This window comes from Anneissia japonica, unplaced genomic scaffold (assembly GCF_011630105.1).
Source record: "Anneissia japonica isolate Jap-2015-1 unplaced genomic scaffold, ASM1163010v1 scaffold12406_len387984_cov155, whole genome shotgun sequence".
NCBI lineage: Eukaryota > Metazoa > Echinodermata > Crinoidea > Comatulida > Comatulidae > Anneissia > Anneissia japonica.
In genome coordinates, this window is record NW_022714615.1 from 100,105 (window position 1) to 119,595 (window position 19,491).

The 19,491-nt window shown below is 35.3% G+C and overlaps 1 protein-coding gene across 2 annotated transcripts; it reads left to right on the plus strand.

Moving 5' to 3' along the window:
- The first annotated feature begins 8,898 nt into the window (after nt 1-8,898).
- Nucleotides 8,899-19,214, plus strand: LOC117109072 (lengsin-like). Of its 2 annotated transcripts, none has more exons than XM_033251314.1 (2): nt 8,899-9,173; nt 16,563-19,213. In XM_033251314.1, exon 2 carries the CDS (start codon nt 16,564-16,566, stop codon nt 17,890-17,892), a length of 1,329 nt encoding a protein of 442 aa, XP_033107205.1. In that variant the 5' UTR covers nt 8,899-9,173; nt 16,563; the 3' UTR covers nt 17,893-19,213. The 2 variants fall into 2 exon arrangements, with proteins under 2 accessions (XP_033107205.1, XP_033107206.1); XM_033251315.1 differs by lacking the exon at nt 8,899-9,173 and adding an exon at nt 14,102-15,522 and having other exon boundaries at nt 16,563-19,214.
- The last annotated feature ends 277 nt before the right edge of the window (nt 19,215-19,491 follow it).

The following is a 19,491-nucleotide window of genomic DNA, read 5'->3' on the forward strand; positions in this document are numbered from 1 at the left end:
TATATACATATATATATACACATATATATATACATATATATATACATATATATATGTATATATAATAATAATGTTATATTTATATAGCGCATATTGCACATTGCCCCTATGTGCTTTACAGAGAAATAATATAGGCCAACTGAGAAAAAGCAAATAACAATAAAATAAAATTTAAAAAAATCATAATAACAATAACAATGAGACTAAACTACTTCTATTCCTTAAACTAATTAATGGTTGGCCGTTAACTCCGAGGAGCTCATCAGCCCTTTGTTCAGCTATTGGTTTTTCTTGCTGCTGGGTGACCATAAACACCCTCCCCTCAGCAGCCACTAAGACATATTTGAGAGGGTTGTCAGTTTAGTCGCCGACGCTTCGACCGGATGGTACCCAGGACGTCCCTAACCACCTTAAGCTAGGCTTAACTACTCTTAAATACAGTATATTACTCTTAACTACAATTAGTTAAACTATCCCCGCCGGACACCATCCCGGTATTTAGCAGTTTCGGGGCCATTCTATAAACCATAACATAAGTCAGTTAAATAAATGGTTTTTGAGAGGAGATTTAAATGTAATGATGGAAGTTGCATGTTTGATGTCTAATGAGATGTTATTCCAGTTGGTTGGAGAAGCAAATGAAAAGGCACAATTGCCATATGACTGTGTAAATGCTTTAGGGGTATGAAGAAGCCCTTTAGTGCTGGAACGTAATGTTCGCTTGGTGGAGTGATCTTGTATTAAGCATATGATGTAATGTGGTACGTTGTTATGCCTGGACTTATATGTAATCAAAAGAATCTTGAAAATGATCCGTTGATGAACGGGCAACCAGTGGAGTGAATGAAGAATTGGGGTTATGTGCTCATGGCGTCTGGTTTTTGTAACCAGTCTTGCAGCCGTGTTCTGTATGCGTTGGAGCTTGTTAATTTCAGATTTTGGAAGACCATACAAGAGACTGTTATCAATAGTCTAAACGTGAGGTAACAAAGGCATGAATGAGTTTTGTTGTTGTTGCTTGATCAGATATTTCCTAATTGAGCTTTTTTGACGTAATGCCCTAAGAGAAGACTGACAAATGGAGTTGACATGTTACTTCATGCCCAAAGTATTGTCTAATTTTACACCAAGGTTTCGGACAAATTGACTTGCTGATATAGTCGTATTCCCTATAGTGACAGTTTGAATCGTTGACACGTTTTTATTAAAAAGTGAGGTGAAGTAAATGAACTTAGTTTTACTCTCATTGAGGAAGAGATGATTAGAACAAGCCCATGATTGTATGTGTTGGATGCATGAGATGACCCTTTTAAGTGCAAGACTTCTATTGGAATGCGAACAGGTGGTGTACAATTGTACATCATCTGCATATACCATGCATTCTACTCCATGTGATTCAGCAATACGTATAATGGGTGCTGAGTACATAATAAAGAGTAGTGGTCCCAGTACAGACCCTTGGGGTACAGCACAGGTAACGTCATGTGATCGAGATGACATATTGCCCAACATAACCAATTGTGTCCTACCAGTTAAAAACGACATCAGCCACCTATGTGCACATCCACTAATACCGAAGTCAGATGTAGGCCTTTGAGACATTATACCATGATCTACGGTATCAAAGGCAGATGAGAAATCCAAAAGGAAGAGGAGAGTCTCCTGCTTCTTATCTAAAGTGTTCAGTGTATCATCCTTCACTTTTATAAGTGCCGTTTCCGTACTGTGATTTGAGCGATAAGCAGATTGACGACTTGGAAGAAGGTCATTTTCCTGAAGGTAAGTTTGGAGTTGGATACTTACAAGACGTTCTAATGTCTTAGAAAGGTAAGGTAAATTTGATATTGGTCTGTAGTTAGTGAAGATATCGGGATTCAATTTATGATTTATCATTCCACAGTGCAAATTTTGATAAAGTATTATTACCATAAACTGGTATTTTAATTAGGTTATTCAGGTTAGGGCATGTCATTTTGGGAGGGCTCTTCTTTATGTTCACAACTGGTATTCGGTGGCGAGTGACATGCCTACCAGCCCTACATCCTCTTCTTTTTCTCAAAATGTTATTTTCCCTAAGAAATCTAATTAATGTGGGTTGTAGTTTGTAGGAATGGTTGTTAAAGTTCAATAACATTTCCCTGCTGTAGGTAAGCATAGGCGTAGATCCCGGGGGGGATGGGGGATATATCCCCCCAATATTTGACAAGAAGAGGTGGGGGGGATGGTCCATTGTATCATCCCCCTCAATATTTTGACTGTATGGGATAAAATGGAGCTTTACACACTTCAAAAGACTGTCACAGAAATAATTTGCACAGTCTTATGCGCTTACAAAGATGAAAATTAGCATAATGTATTAATGTTGATTTTATAAAATTATTTTATCTGGTACGAATCTAAGCTCTTCTTTCCTTAGATGTTAGATGTGCTTGCAAAGAGAGCCACATTTCACACTGAAGGGTGTGTACGACATCAGTAATGTTATGTCAATTCCAAGAATGTTTAATGTTATATCGGTTGATGAGGAATTTATTGATTAGGCCTATAATAGCAAATTGCTTTTATTTTGTTTGAAAAAACAAGGTTTCCAGCTTCAGAGGGGGAACNNNGCAAATTGCATCAATTTATTTTGCAAAAACAAGGTTTCCAGCTTCAGAGGGGGGCACATCTCCTGTCCGCACAAGGGCACACATTGGCGCTAACACCAGGCGCGTAACTTGGGTCAGAGTGGGTATTTATTTTTTTTAATTTTTTTTATTTTTATTTCAACCATCTTTAAAGAGTGTAACCCTTCTAGTTTAGCCCAGTAGGTTAACTGATATTCAGGGGCCCTCTTTAATAAAATTAAAGAACAGTACAAACAACATCATTAAAACATAATAATAATAATAATATCTTTCTAATATTATATTACTTTTCTATTTTGAATATTTCGTTTATAACAATAGATATTTATATAATTCAATGTGGCATATTATTTTCATAGGATTCTAATGGGTTTTTAGTATTTATAGGGCAGTTTATATGTAATCTAGACGCAGGGTTCCCGGAATGCCGCCCTCAGCGGCGTGTGCGAAGCAACTCAGAGTCAGAAGTGGAACGTGAATTTTGATTTGGTTTCATAGTCAGATTTTCGAGAAAAACTTCAGCTACCCGTATTTCTCGACTGAGACGTCAATGGGAGCTGTAATTTGTATGGCAAGGAGATGGAGCTACCCTTAATTTGTATTAAGGGAATTTACGCCCACAAACCTTGTAGTTATTAATATTTTGGTTATTAATACAAAATTTTTATTTTTTGGTGACATCACACTCACACTGTAGTTAGCATGCATACGTCATAAGCTCGATTACGTCACCTTTTCCTGGTAAAGCAAACTTTCCCGGCGTGCTTTTTTCATGGGTAAACAAACACCACTGCTTTGCACATGAGTGTCTTGTCTAGCTAGGGCTGTACGTCTGCAACTGAATTATTCTTAGGCCCTAGTTAATTTTTTTCTTATTTTAATTTATTTCTTTCGAAAGTGTAGGCCTACTTTCTATCACATAAAATTGCACTGTCTACTTAGGCCTAAGCCTAGTCATATTATGCTTCATCGTCCCCTGCTATACACAGTACATCAGTAGGCTAGCCCCCACGCTACAGTACAGACGTTTGCTAGGCAACAGAACGTGATTGCACCTTTCTTACCAGGTGTTCATGTAAATTTGCATAGGCCTATTCTTAGCTAACCAGCTGAGTGTATTCCTTTGTGAAAATGAGTACCGCAGGCCGCCGCATACTCATTTTCACAAAGCATTTGCATCCCCTCTTGAAAAGAGGGAACTTCGTAATAGTTGTCACCATATCTTCGCTCATTAATCACCGTAATTTAGCTTACATTTATGCTTGGAGGGAGCACTTAAAATGTACAATAATCATTTTACTACCCGACAAACCCCGAACTTTATTCATACATTACATAAATAGTTTCATCTTGCTGTACTCCAACATCACTGGCGCATGGTAACCTGTCTCTTATACACATCTAGATGTGTATAAGAGACAGCCGTTAATCTATCCTGGATGGCTTGTGCGAGTACAACTGTTACTAGGTGATATATAAATCAGACCCGACTGTCGGTTTCATAGACGATTAGAGAAAATAATGTTGAAATTATTGCCGCAATTCAATGATTTACCATTGTATTTGGTTCGTTAAGATTATAAAGAAATTTTAGCACTTTTGGTTAATTTTGAATAATAGTATATTATAAGTAATCATATTTTCAATAAAAATGTTTGATGTATTTAAGAAATCATTGCATGTGATTGATATTTAATTTACTATCTCGGCCAGGTTTTGGCACACCATACGACCACAAATTGCTTGAAGAGAGAGTCATTATTTGTTTGTAGCGTTTCCTTTTTTGTTTGCAGCGTTTCTGTTTAGTTTGCAGTGCGCTCTCTTTTTTGTTTGCGGCGTTTCTGTTTTTGTTTGCAGCGTTTCTGTTTTTGTTTGCAGTGCGTTTCTTTCTTTTGCAGCGCGTTTTCTTTTTTGTTTGCATCATTTCTTTTTTGTTTGCAGCATTTCTTATTTGTTTGCAGCATTTCTTTTTTGTTTGCAGCATTTCTTTTTGTTTGCAGTGTGTCCCTTGTGGGCCATCGTAGGATTGCCAATAAAGAATAAAAAAAAAAAGAATCTGTTTTCTAAAAGGGATACAGTATAACTTATAATGCTCGTTGTATGATTTACTGTTACTTCCAAGCTGCAACCTATAGGCCTACAATGTAAAGAACGTTATTTTTCCAGATCAAAACACCACCAAAATGAATGAAAATAAAGTAGAATATTCACAAACTATGGGTTTCAGATATCCATTAAATAAGGACCATAAAATGTTACGTTATCGGCGTTTCCGGAGCATTCGCACTCAAACTCCCCGGGCTCTGCTCCTGTACCCCCAAATTCAAAAGGTCCACTGTTTCATGCTTGCCGCGAAATGCTATACGGTAGTATGCATTTCATTTTTTTTTTGCCAGCTTGTTTAATCGTTGATTTTTAATAACTGTGGTACAAATTTTGTTGACAATTATTGTCTCCAGTGATTGCAGATTGATCAATATGAACACTGTATCTGTAGGCCTACAGATATAAAGAACATAAAACATTACTTCTCAGGTCCCTAAAAACACCCAAAATGAATGAAAATTTAAATAGAATATTCACGAATTTGGGTTTCAGAAATCCAATATATAAGGCCCTCAAAACTTAATTTGTCGGAGCTTTCGGGGCTACGCCGCCAAGTTTCTCCCCCCCCCCCCAATTATGTAACCCTCGACCCCGCAACTGAACAACTTAAACAAATGAAATACCAAATTGACGTAAAAAGAAACATAACTTATAACATATAATCAATATATATATATATATATATATATATATATATATATATGTTAATAATAATAATAATAATGCATAAAAAATCATTAATGATTTTTTTGTCATCGTCCGTATTAGATTTTGTATTGTTTGCTGATGACTCTAATGTTTTTTTTTTGACATACAAATGAACATATTCTCCTACGTATTGTATTCAAAAACGTGCTATTCATTCACTGTCTGGCCTTCCGCGACGTACCCACACAGCTCCCATTTTTTTCTTTTCATAAATTTCTCAAAACTGATTTATTATTTAAATATAATGTTTCGCTTTTTATGTTTAACCTTGTTAACCAAAATCTACCAATAAGCATTTGCCAACTCTTAATAACTCTTAAAATAGCGAAGTCCACAAATACAAAACAAGGCAGGCTCATAAATTTCACACACCCTTTACCAGGCTCTTTTTAAGGAAGAAAACCATTATTTATTATGGTCCCGAAATGTGGAACGGATTGCCAGATTCAGTTACTAGCTGTAGTAGTTCTTATTCATTTAAGTTCTCATGTAAACATTATTTTCTACTCACTTAGATGCTTTTGTTTATGATGATATTTTGAAAGTGGGTATTGTTGAGGGTTCTCCGCGGGACCAACGTTTACGAAGTTTATTCACTTTCTGTTGGTCTCGCTACTTGGTTTTCCCTATAATAGTTATACAGTACTGTTGAATTGTATGTTTGAACCAAGTTAAATAAATTAAAGTTGAAAAGTTGAAAAAGTTGTGTGCGGAGGACACAATAAGCCATTAAGGTTTTAAGTCTGTGCCTCCACTTAACTTAAGCTAAGTAATATTGATAGTGTAGGAAGGCCTAAATTAATTCATCAATACTGTAAGATTAATTACAAGGAGAGTGTAATATTTATAAAATAAGAAATGATAAAAAAAAATAATTATAATAATTTTATTAGTTCCTATGCATGTAATGCAATAGGAACTATTGTAGTCACTCTTCACTGTTTTTCCTTTGTTTTTTATTGTGTGTAGTGTGTGTGTGTGTGGGTGTGTGTGTGTGCGCGTGTGTGTCTGTGTAGACATTTATGCAAATGCGCATGCGTCCAAGAAAAAGTTTTCCGACATTTTGTTTTACCTCGCGATGCGAAGTTCGATGTGAAGTTTCTGCAGAGCTCAGTCAGTGCTCACGCTAACCGATCGGCAAGTCGGCATGGATGAAACTATTTTATTTATTTATTTATTATCCCAGCCAACAGCAAACATAAAATTACAGGAGGGAACACAAACATCAAACTGATACATAAATATAGTAAACGTGAAGAATACAAAAATAAATACAAAAATAATAATAATAATAATAATAATAATAATAATAATAATAATAATAATAATAATAATAATAATAATAATAATAATAATAACAATATTAACAATAATATTAACAATAATATGAAAAGACTAAAATTACTTAACTAATCGCAAAAAAAAAAAACTGCCTACGGGACTCCGTAGGCAGTCCCGTAGGCAGTGGGTTTTGGAAATAGAATTATATATAACTGAACAAAAGTCTAAATTTGGGCAAATAATACTGAAATAAAGATGTAGTTTAGTTTGACTGTCAAAGTCGGCATGGATGAAACTATTTTATTTATTTATTTTCCCAGCCAACAACAAACATAAAATTCGCCACTTACAGGAGGGAACACAAACATCATACTGATACATAAATATAGTAAACGTGAAGAATACAAAAATAAATACAAAAAGTAATAATAATAATAATAATAATAATAATATTAACAATAATATCAACAATAATATTAACAATAATATGAAAAGACTAAAATTATTTAACTAATCGCAAAAAAAAAAAAACTGCCTACGGGACTCCAGAGATTGAATGTAAGGAATGTTGTGGTTATGGTTGTGGCTGATGTAGCGCAAGAAGCGATTATGTAATCGATGAATACGTGAAGCTTGGGTTTTGGAAATAGAATTATATATAACTGAACAAAAGTATAAATTTGGGCGAATAATACTGAAATAAAGATGTAGTTTAGTTTGACATGGTTTGACTGTCAAAGTTTTTGCAATTGCACCACATCAGCCCAAGCAGTCTATTGCACTTGCCAACAAGATAATCAACATGATGAGAAAAACTAAGGGTGCTATCAATGAAAATACCAAGGTCTTTGTGTGAATGCACCCGATTTATTGGATTGTCATTGATTAAATAATTGTGCTTTAAAATATTCTTTTTTTTAACGAAATAGATAATATATTGCACTTTTCAGGGTTAAGGGACATACCCCAAGTTGACGCCTAAGAACTTTAATCTATTAAGGTCCGTCTGGAGCCCGTTGGTATCCTCACTGCTGCTAATTATTTTGAAAATCTTGATATCGTCAGCAAACATAAGACATCTGGATTATGATATAATATTAGGAATGTCGTTAACATAAAGATTAAAAAGGAGGGGACCAAAAATTGAGCTCTGTGGAACACCGGAGTGGATAAGAAGCCACTCCGATGCAACACCGTCAATGACCACTCGCTGCAACCTACCATTTAAGAAACTATTAAACCAGGAAATAAAGCTATTTGTAAAGCCAAAACGTTGTAATTTTAGCAATAGTAAACTATGTGGAACTAAATCAAAAGCCTTAGAGAAATCGGTATAAACTACCGGTATGTCACATTGCATGCCGAAAATCTTGCCTTAGTGAATTCGGTCCTGCTACCCGACCTACTCGGGTTATCGATCATCCAACCCCCTGTCACAAGTGACAGGTCGGGTGACAGATTCGCTACTTTCCTAAAATGTATTACCCGCTGCCGGCGGCCTGGGAAGGTCGCGTACTAGTTTATTGTAGTTAGGCCTAGGAAGGTTAGTGATCTAGAGTGAGCAAGAGATATTTCGTTTACAATGGTCAGGCACGGCAAACGTAATGAATAAGCCTACAATCTAGGATACAACAATTAATACTCTCTTAAAATATTCCTACATTTTCAATAAAAAGAAGTTATAATCGGGAGCGCATGTTTAAGTGTGGTGTGATGTCAAAAAGTGCATTGGCAGTCCGTAACGAACAGAAGAACAACTTAGAACTACTGAATTTCCCGAAAATATTTTTTACTGGGAATTGTTCTTCTTGTCTATACCACAGTATAAGAAAAAAGAAAATACAAATTGTGTTCACACCTAAAAATCGGGAAAATTACGATGCATAACAAACCAAAATATTAAGATTGAACTGAAGCGCCTACCCCTGGCATCCCAAGACCGAACCATTGTGTGCCCGGTGAAGATTATTATAATAGTATTTTAACATGTGTATTATAAAGGTTAGTGCATGTGTTTGAATATTAATATAATATTTAAACATGTTTATTATAACGGTTAATACACATGTTTAAATGTGGTAATGTTTAGGCATGTGTATTTATAGTTATAATATAAAATGATTACCCTGCCGCAGAATGGACGGTTCTAAATCGCCCACGACTCAAGCACACGGGCTTCTCGTTCGTGACGTTGCGCACTGGCCGTGAGAGCGAGTAATCGTTTGTAGATCGTATGCAACGAAGATACAGAATATCAGTTATAAAATCAATTAAGCATTTGATTTTAATACATGACGAGTTATTCTCTGTTCCTTAATTCTAACTGTCAACTAAATATTCATCGCTCGATTCGGAGGCCCTATAAAATAGAGATTTACTACTCTCTGAACCTAGATTGAAATACATCAGCTGCAGTGTAAGCTGTAGAATAGCCCCTGGATAGCCGGGAACGTGAGTAAACATTGCTGTTGTACGCCACACGATCATAAAATAAATAGAATAGGCCTTTTTCACGAATCGGTAGACATCTTGAAGTGATGACAAACATTGCGAATCAGCGGTGCGTAACCAACAGAAATAAGATAAGCTTCTGGGCTGATTTTCTGACATCATGTTGTTTAAAAAATCATAACTCCATAACGGGGCGTCGTATCCAAAAAAAATGTTTCCAGGAAAATGTTCTTAAAAGACCTGTCTACACCACTATATGATTGAAAAAAAATTCAAAAATTGTTTTGACCTCTGAAATCAAGATTGAAAAAGAAAAGCCTATCTCAGTAGTGTATTAAAATAGGCCAATGCATTACAGTGCAGTAGCATAGGACTTTCGTGTTGTTACTGTTCCAAGTAGCCATAATATACATATTTCTCTTATTACAAAGTACAAGTTATGTTTTATAAAGAGGTATAGTATAGTAAATCATGTTTTTAACACAGGAAACTCTCATATGGTAACTAAACAATGCTAGTTCAGAGTATTACTAGTACTAAGCACTGTAATGCATATACATATTTTAATACACTACTGAGATAGACTTTTATTTTTCAATCTTGATTTCAGAGGTCAAAAAAATTTTTCAATTTTTTTTCAATCATATAGTGGTGTAGACTAGTCTTTTAAGAACACTTTGCTGGAAAATATTTTTGGATACGACGCCCCGTTATAGAGTTATGATTTTTTAAATAACATGATGTCAAAAAATCCGCCCAAAAGCTTATCTTATTTCTGTTGGTTACGCACCGCTGATTCGCAATGTTTGTCATCACTTCAAGATGTCTACCGATTCGTGAAAAAGGCCTATAGGCCTAGACTAGAAAGAATCGTATTCTTACATTTATTTAGGCCAGCATAAACACCAATACACCATGTCATTTTCAATACATATGTGTATTGAAAATGACCAAAATTACCATCTTTGTTTTTTGAGAACTAATAATAAAATATTGATGCATCTTTCTGGCTATAGTATTCTCCCGATCGCCAAGTAGGCCAACTTCGGCCGCCGACACCTTCGGCCGCGCCCTGTCGAACACCAAAATGTATGGAGCGCCCTTTGAGTGCTTTGCCGATTGGAAGTTGAATGCGCGCTATTGTTTGTCACGCTGATATACAGTTGTTGAATGAGCGCTATTATATCTATTCAATTCTTAACCTCAAATTCAGAAACACTCAAGCTTACAGTACATTGTTTCAGATAGGCCTATACACACAGAACATGTCGCAACAATTAATATTTATAGTGTGTTAAAATTTCAGTGATAAAATTATATAATTTGTGAAAAAATCGTAACGAATTAAACATTGCAAACTTTGAGCTGCAACTTACACCATGGTTAACACAAGCAACATATTTGCAATATTTTTAAACATTTTGACAATAATAATTGTTAAAGGTAAACATCATTGCTTGTTATCGAATATAGATCTCATTTTTTACATGTGCACTTGTTTACTATTCAGTATATGTAAATATAAAGACCTGAATTTTAAATCACCAATAAATTAAATATTTGATTGAGTAAATTAATTGATTGGCTTTAATGATATAAAGTGTATGTACATTAAGGGCATGAGAATAGAGAGTATTCCTAAAGAATTTTTATTGACTAATGATTGATAAATTTACTCTAGATTTCTTTTTCCAACTCTTGTAAATAACACACTTTCATCACCCTCGCTAATGCGTTATTTTACATCCGCTCTTGTATGAAAAGATAACATGAACAGACAACAGACATAAAAATAAAATTATTAAAAAAAATTTTTATTTTGTGAATAAAGGACGAAATTTGTTCACATGTATCATTCTAAATTTTATTTGACGAAATTCTATTTTGTGGATAAAGGAAACTGAAGAAATATGAATAAAAATACAGTAAAAAAATGCGTTTTGTAGTCTATTAATAAATAAAATACTGGAGCTTATACTTATACTGGAAATATGAATTACTGTACAATGAATAGGCCTACAGTTTCAAATTGTATAATGAATAACAATACTGTTCTGTAAAACAAATAAAATACTGAAGCTTTACAATTCTTCAATGTAAGACACTTAAAAAAAAATCCACATACCTGGAATAAATAAGTAAATAATACTGTACATGAAAGCAATTATTATATACATACAATACCTAAAATAAATACGTAAATATTACTGTGTGACATGAGAGCAATTATTTAGTTTAGCAAAGGCTTAAAGTTAGGCATACGCCGCCACAACATGCGGTGTGGAGAAATGCCCAACTGGCGCTCCAAATAAATCTCGCGCGGCCAAAGAAGTCATATCCCACTGTTTTACGTTCGCGAAATTCGTGAAAAACGTAAAGTAAATCCACAGACGTACAGCTACTGTCTTTTTTCATTATGCTCGGATTTTGGTTTAAAACATTTTATGTTTCAAATAATAACATTAGATTCAGAAATTGTGTATACTTTCTGAAATTTGACCATGATTGGAGCAGTACTGGCTGAGCTGTGTCTGATTTTCTCCTACTAATACTACCAAGGTCTTGTTTACTCATTGTGAAGGCCGTTTAGGCAGCATGCAGGCAATTAGCAATCAATCATCCAACCCACCAGTGACCATTTCTTCTAAGGAGAAGAATTTCGTCATGGCTTCCTGTCATCAATGGCTCTATAGACTGTAGTCAGAAGGCTAGCAAGATTTGTTTCGCATGACCTACTGGCCACAAAACCATGTTGACAGGAAGCAATGGCAGGTGAAACGCGAGTCCAGATGTGATTAAAAATAATTTTTTCAAATATTTGAGATGGTTGGTAGCAGCGAGATAGGCCCATAATTGGAGATGAATTTCTTGGTCCCCCCCCCCCCCCTTATGAATAGGAACAACATTTGAATGTTTTCAAAGACAAGGGAACTGTCCAGTTTGAAGTGATTTATTAAAGAGATTGGAGATGGGAACAGAAAGTGGACGAGCACAAAGTTTCAGAACGTGATTACTGAGGTTATCACTTCCAGATGCCTTACTTGTTTGATTGCAGTGGCATAGGTATTTTGAAGAAGGCCTAAATAAAACAAAAAGGTTTTATTACTCGCTGAAATACATCGTTTTTTCATTTAGATCTCCATTTTTCACTAACTCCATGCAATGTTTTTTTCTGTTGTATGAGTAGTCATATGAAGGTACTATATCCTCGACAGCCGACAGTTGGCTATGTAGCAATGCACCCTTTGAATGCAAATTGAAGACAAGTGACGATTATAAAGGCAGCCGACTGTCGGCTACATAATGACTATCTAACTTTCCACAAAAACATGAGGCCAAGCTAGGCCTAGTTCAGTACAGTAGTTACTGCGATGCGAGGGTAGTAGATCGTTCAGTCAGTGATATCGTGTTATCGTCTAATACATTTTAATGATGTATGTAAAATTTAAGAATGCACCGCGTGGGTCGCTTTCTTCGTTATGCGGTAGTTGTATACGTAGCAGAGTGACGCAATATAAGCCTAGCCTAGGACCTAGATACTGTAGTATACGTTCTTGATCATCGTAATAAAAACTTCGGGTGACAGACGATTGGACCCAACTGGTGTGGACGATCGGACCCAAGATAGCTTCAAATAAATTGTACAGTAGTCCTAGTAGGCCACTGCCACCACCTCCACTCCTGATATCGTTCCAAACTACTGTAAAATGAAATTACTGTATACCCAGAGGTGACGGAATTAGGGGGTGCTGTGTTATGGAGAGTAATGTGTGACCGGAAATGGTCTGCAGTCGGTTGTTACCATGCGCCAGTGATGTTGAGTATATAGTACAGCAATATGAAACTATTATGTAGGCCTAATGAATGATTATGATTATTTCACATTTTAAGTGCTCCCTAAAATTCATAAGTGTAAGCTAAATTACGGTGATTAATTAGCGAAGATATGGAGACAATTATTTCGAATCCCTCTTTCCAAGAGGGGATGCAAATGCTTTGTGAAAATGAATACGCCGCGGTACTCAATTTCACAAAGAAATACACACAACTGGTTAGCTAACAATTATGTCAATGTTACATGAACACCTGGAAAGGAGGTGCAACCATGTAGTTACCTAGCAAACGTCTGTACTGTATATGGGAGGGGCTGCTGATGTACTGGACGATGAGGCATAAGACTAATATCATTATGTTGCTTATTAGATATTGACTGGAAATGTTCAAACCATTGTGCACATGAGAAATTTGTTTCCCAATATTTTTTATTTTTAAAGGTATTCCAGAATTGTTTGAAATTGCCATGCAAATTTGAAATAATATACCCTTCTTTTATTATCTTATAAGACTTTCTTAAACTTGATTTTATCTTTGTATTCTTTTTTAATAGTATTTATATATGTATTGTACATTTCATCATTTCTTGCCCGGAGTTCCTTGCATTCATTATCAAACCATTTATTTGAGTTTTTAGTTTGGTACTTCTACTAGGATTGTCTATTTTTTCTCCTAAATTATATATTGCCTTTGTTGGTCTGTTAACCAGTGTTTCGCAATCCTCTATTATTTAAATTATTTTTTTCGGATTTGATCTAGTTCTTTATCAATAGATTTGTTTTTTTCTTTTATAAACTCCTCATTTATTTTTATATCTTCATTCCAAATATATTTAGATTGCATAACACAGGTTTTATAATGATCAAAACATTTAACATCGATTTTAATGTGGAATTTAATTGGTAGGTGATCAGATAAACTTGCACCACCATTTTCAAAATGGGTAAACAAATTATTTATCAGTAAATATTTACTGGCGATTACATAAGCTATTAGGCTTTTGCCTTGATGGCTCACAAACGTGTATTCTCCTATACCCTTATCCTTTCCGATCCTCCCGTTTAAAATTCACATTTTGGAGTTGGTTAATTCTTTACCCTGTCTAATAACATTTTTATCCATTGGGAATCGTTCACCTGTATATAGATCTGGTGGGTCATTTAAGTCTAAATATTTAGAATATGGAATACAATTATAATCTTTGAGATCAGCTGTCCAAGCATTTAAGATAAATTAACTTTCCTTATATTTACTTTCCAATAACAACATATTTTATTCAATTTGTTGACACAAGTCATACTCATATCGTGAACCTGATGGAGGAGCATATATAAAGGCTAAAACTACATTATGATTGTTATATTTGTTATCACATCGTAACCAGATTATTTGATCATGCTTCATTTTAATTTCAATAATTTTAATGTCATTTTTTATTAATACTGCAAGTCCCCCGAACATCTTTGTAAATTTCGGTTAATTTTTCTAGTTTTATTTATACACCAATAACCTTCTATTTTAGGCACTTTGTCCTCCCTTGATAACCAGGTCTCACTAAGAAAAATTTTATCCTGTTTCTTTAAATAGTTTACCGGAAATTAACCAGAAATTCCATTAACATTAACATGATACAATGTCAATACTGTCCGACCTTGGGCCTTGACCATCCCTCTATTTCAGCTTTACGACTTTGTCTTCTTGTTCGTTATTTGTAAATATTGAGTTACCGATATACAGCTTATCAAACTTAAGTTGAAATTTCTTCTTTTCTGCTATAGCTTCCTGGATGTTTGGACCTAACTTTTTCCTTATATTTTTCAAGCGTGAAGTATAGTCTTCATCGATTCCTATTTTCTGTTTATTCTCGTTTGTGCTTTCCTCTTTGTTTATACTTCTTTTTCTTGCTTTGTGTTTGTTTAATAATTCTTCCTTAGCTTTATACTTAGAAAATTTGACTTATCGGTCAGGGTGTGGCTTTAGTACGGTATTTAACCGATGTGCCCGAACGATTGAGTCCACCTGTATTCCTAAGCTTTCTTTTGCAAAATTCTTTAATTTTTTTTCGCAATCCGTCGATGTTTCACCTTGTTGTTCTTGTATATTACAAAATATCATGTTGTCTCTGCTGCTCTGACTTTCTATTCTATCAATCTTTGTTACTAGATTAGCATTTATTGATTTTAATTCTATATTTTCCTTTTCGATTTTGTCAATACGGTTATTTAAGGCATTTACTTTGCCTGTTAGAGATTCCCACGATTTATTTATGCTTTGAACATCTTGTTTAATTTCCTTCCTCATTTCTCGCATTTCGTTTAGAATCTGTTTTAATTGATCTTGTTGGGCATTTTGCTGAACAGGTTCTGGTTCGAAAGCTTCATCTAAAGTACCTTGTCTCTTGGGTCTGGGACCAGGATTAAGCTCTACACTACGTCACTGGAATTGATCAAAATACATGATAATACAAGCCCTATTGATATACATAGTCGAGGCTGAGACCTGGTGCTTTTAGACCGTGAGTGACTGATCGTTTTTTCCTTGGTTCCTTGTTTGTGTAGCATCCTATTCTCAATCCCCAAACGTCAATTGATATCATGACTCCGGAACAATATACCCCGGTACGGTGCAGTGCACCAATAGTGTGCGATACTAATTAAAAATCAATACTAAGATAATGCAAGCTTACGTCACTACGTTTACTGGTACACCGACCGCCTTGACTGGCTTCGTTTCAAGTATCCCGCTCTTATGTGAAATCAGTATCAAAGTAAGACTTCTTACAGCAGTATATATTGAAAATATAGCGCAAGAATCACATTCTTAGTATATACCAGATTGTAGTAGAATGCAATTTGATATTTGATGCAAACCATAAATAAAGATATTTTTTGATATTAGGTAAGTGATGCCGGACAGAATTCCAAACACGTAGTCTTTCTTTGACGCCCTCTATATCCAAGCGTCATAACCATAAGACCACAAGAGGTCGCAGGTTCGAATCCCGTCGGAAGCATTTTATAACACAATTTTTTTATTCATTTATTTATAAGACTAAATTCGTTGAAAGCTATCCTACACGATGTATTATTTATGTCCTTTATTCGAATAATGTATTTACCTTTCTTTGACCTTTCTAAATAATTTAACAGTGTTAACGGCAATCTTGATTTATTATATGAAATTATTTGTTTCTAGTCGTACCTATTGTATCTGGCGATATTTGAATCTGTTCAACCATTGACACCCGACCACGCCCATTTGTTCTCGTCTGGGACCTTGCCTCCCAAAAATTGTACCTTCCCCTTCACTTTTCCCCAGATTTCAGATGCAGGCGCTGCTACTGCCCGTCGGACAGGCTTGAACCCCTGTCCGATGCCAGGACGAGGTCGTCGGATCAAAAATAAAACAATATATAATTTGAGTAGGGATATTTGCATATTGTGCATAGATGTCTATAAATCCAGTGACTGCAACATTTTGTTTAAAATGCCTATAAGATCCTTTTGCTCATAAAAGTACATTATTTTATATTATATATTCTTTTTATATTTTCAGAATGGAGTCCATACTAAAACGAATTAAAGACAACAAAATAGAAATTGTTCGTTTTGAACAAACAGACATGTTTGGTATATCAAGATCAAAGCTAATTCCAGCTCGTCACTTCAAGTCAAAGGCAGAGAATGGTCTTAATTTTTACATGGGGCATTTGGGTGCGGACTCAATGTCTAACTTTATTCCAGGAACTGGATACAATGAAGAAAAGGGTTATGCTGATGCCATCATGTTCCCAGATTTAGATACGTTCCAAGTTATCCCGTGGTGGGAGAATACTGCCAAAATCTTGATAGAACCGACGTATGAAGGAAGTCCTGTACCAGCTCATCCAAGAGTCGTTGCCAGAAAACAACTAGAAGAACTGCATGAAATGGGATATAGTCTGCTCTCAGCTCATGAGCACGAGTTTTATGTTGTCGACGGACACACAAGGAATCCTGTGGTAAATGACTACAACATTCGATCGACTATAAGAATGTACGAGTGTGCTCCGTTCATCCACCAACTTGTTCGAGATCTACCGAAAGTAGGAATAGATATCGAAAGTATTGAAAATGAATTTGGACCTGGACAGCATGAAATCACGTACAAACCATCGTTTGGAATTAAAGCTGCTGACAATGCTTTTACGTACAAATGTTCCATCAAAGAAATCGCAAAACAGCACAACCTAGTGGCAACTTTCATGAGCAAACCATATGATAACGCAAGTGGATCATCGTGCCATTATAATCACTCTTTGTGGGATGTCGATGGTAAAAAAAGCCTTATGCTCGACTCTAGATCTGACAAGTTGTCTGAAGTTGCTAAATACTGGATAGCCGGTAATTTATATCATGCAGCAGCACTAAGCCTACTCATGGGGCCGACCATCAATTGTAGAAAGCGGTACAAACCTTTCTCATTTGCACCAACAAATGCAACATGGGGATACGACAACCGCACTTGCGCAGTCCGTGTGAAGATCAATGGAGAATGTACTTACATTGAGAACCGCATGGGTGGCGCAGGATCGAATCCGTATCTAGTACTAGCAGCTACAGTTGCCGCCGGAATTGATGGCATAAAAAATAAATTGCCACTTCCTGATAACGTCACTGGATCTGCGTATGTGCCTGAAGACGTTCCTGATAAAACGTCAGAAATACCAACTACCATGGAAAGTGCAGTCGAAGCATTCGTCCAGGATGAAGTCATGAGGAGAGCATTTGGCGAAGAATTTACCAAGTGCTTTGTCGCAATCAAAGAAAGCGAAAGAAAGCGGGCAAATGAAGCAAACTGTAGCGGTTTTATATGGGACAGGAAAAATTATTTTGAATACCTCTAACAAATCAATCGATTTGATATTACTTAATTAAAAGAAATATTTTTAAAGAAGTGTATTCGTATGATGCTAAGCACATTTTGAATTGTTATTATTACACACGACAGCAATAATTATTTTCAATACCACTCGGTCAATATTAATATGATACTAAACGATCACCTTATGCTATCTCAACTTTTGCCTCAAAAATATATTATAAAGAATGGTTGAGTTTTAAAACCTTATTTAATTGATTTTGTGTCTTCTAATATGTAGGAAATACATATACATTTTTTCTCCCCGGCGGATTGTGGATTTTCTCCACGACGGGGGTCCCTGGTTGCCGGCGCCCTGCTGGCGCCACCCATGTGGCTCAATCCTCCGCCTCTCAATTGTTCTCAAGTATTTCTTCATCTTTATTCGTACCTTTTTTTCATACGCTTTAGTTCGCTTATTTACCATTTATTCTTCACTCCTATAAATACCTCCAAGTGCGTATAAGTATTATTACACCAACGATGGCAGTTGTACAGCTGAAACATGTTTGCGTCAAGAATTGTTACAATAAAATAGTCAGGCCTAGCCTTAATGGTTTCATTGAAATCCGTTGTGATTTTATTTAGAAAGAAATATTATATTATTTATCTTCAAGGTTTTTGATGTTTAGTTGGTTTAGAAATTAAAAATGAAATACTTGATTGTATATAGCAGCTGGATTTCATAGTACAACTTTTTCTTGTGTAATTCGTGAGATGAGCTGCTGCAGAGTGGAGTGTGGATACCCGGAAGCATTATTGTACATGCTTATACTTATATTTAATACGCCATGGTTACGCTACCAAAACATAACATGGTGACAGCGGTAAAGGAAAAATTATTCTTAAGCTTGTTTTGACACGATGAATTATTAAATTTAGGTCTCGGCAACTGAAGAATTACAATTTTAGTTTGCGAATATAGTGATCCTGGAAATGGAGAGAACAACCGGAGTATGGAAATTTATGAAAGCAGTGTGCGTGTGAATTTGAGGGTCATTTAAAGTTCTAACGTCACAAACCTAATTATATCTTAAAAACTGTCCAATCATTCCAACTTAAACTTTATAGAATAGTTTATCACGGTTCCATGAAGAAATAAATGTTGATGACGATTCGGAGTAGGGTGTGAACATGTAGACCGTTTAAAAAGGTAAACGTCCCAGTCCAGATATCCTAAAAACTGATCAACTGATCTGAATGCAACTTACGGGAAAATTCAAACGTGTTGTTACAAGGAGGAAATTATTAAATTTGAGTGACGATCCAGATTCGGTTGTGAATTTGAGGGTCATGACTTCTCCTTAGGCAATGAGGAAAAGCCCTATGTTCTGTTTTACAAACAGATATAATAAGTCCAATTATGATTAAAATTAGGCTATATTATTAATTTTACTAATTATAATTATATTATTATTATTATTTAATATTAGCATTATTATTATTAGTTTACCATTGTTATCATCATCGTCATTACCATCAATAATATTACTGTATTATCATCGATTGGCATTATTTAAATTTCCATTATTATAAATATCATTAAACGTTAGTTGTTACCGTGTTATTCTTCTTATCAGGCCCG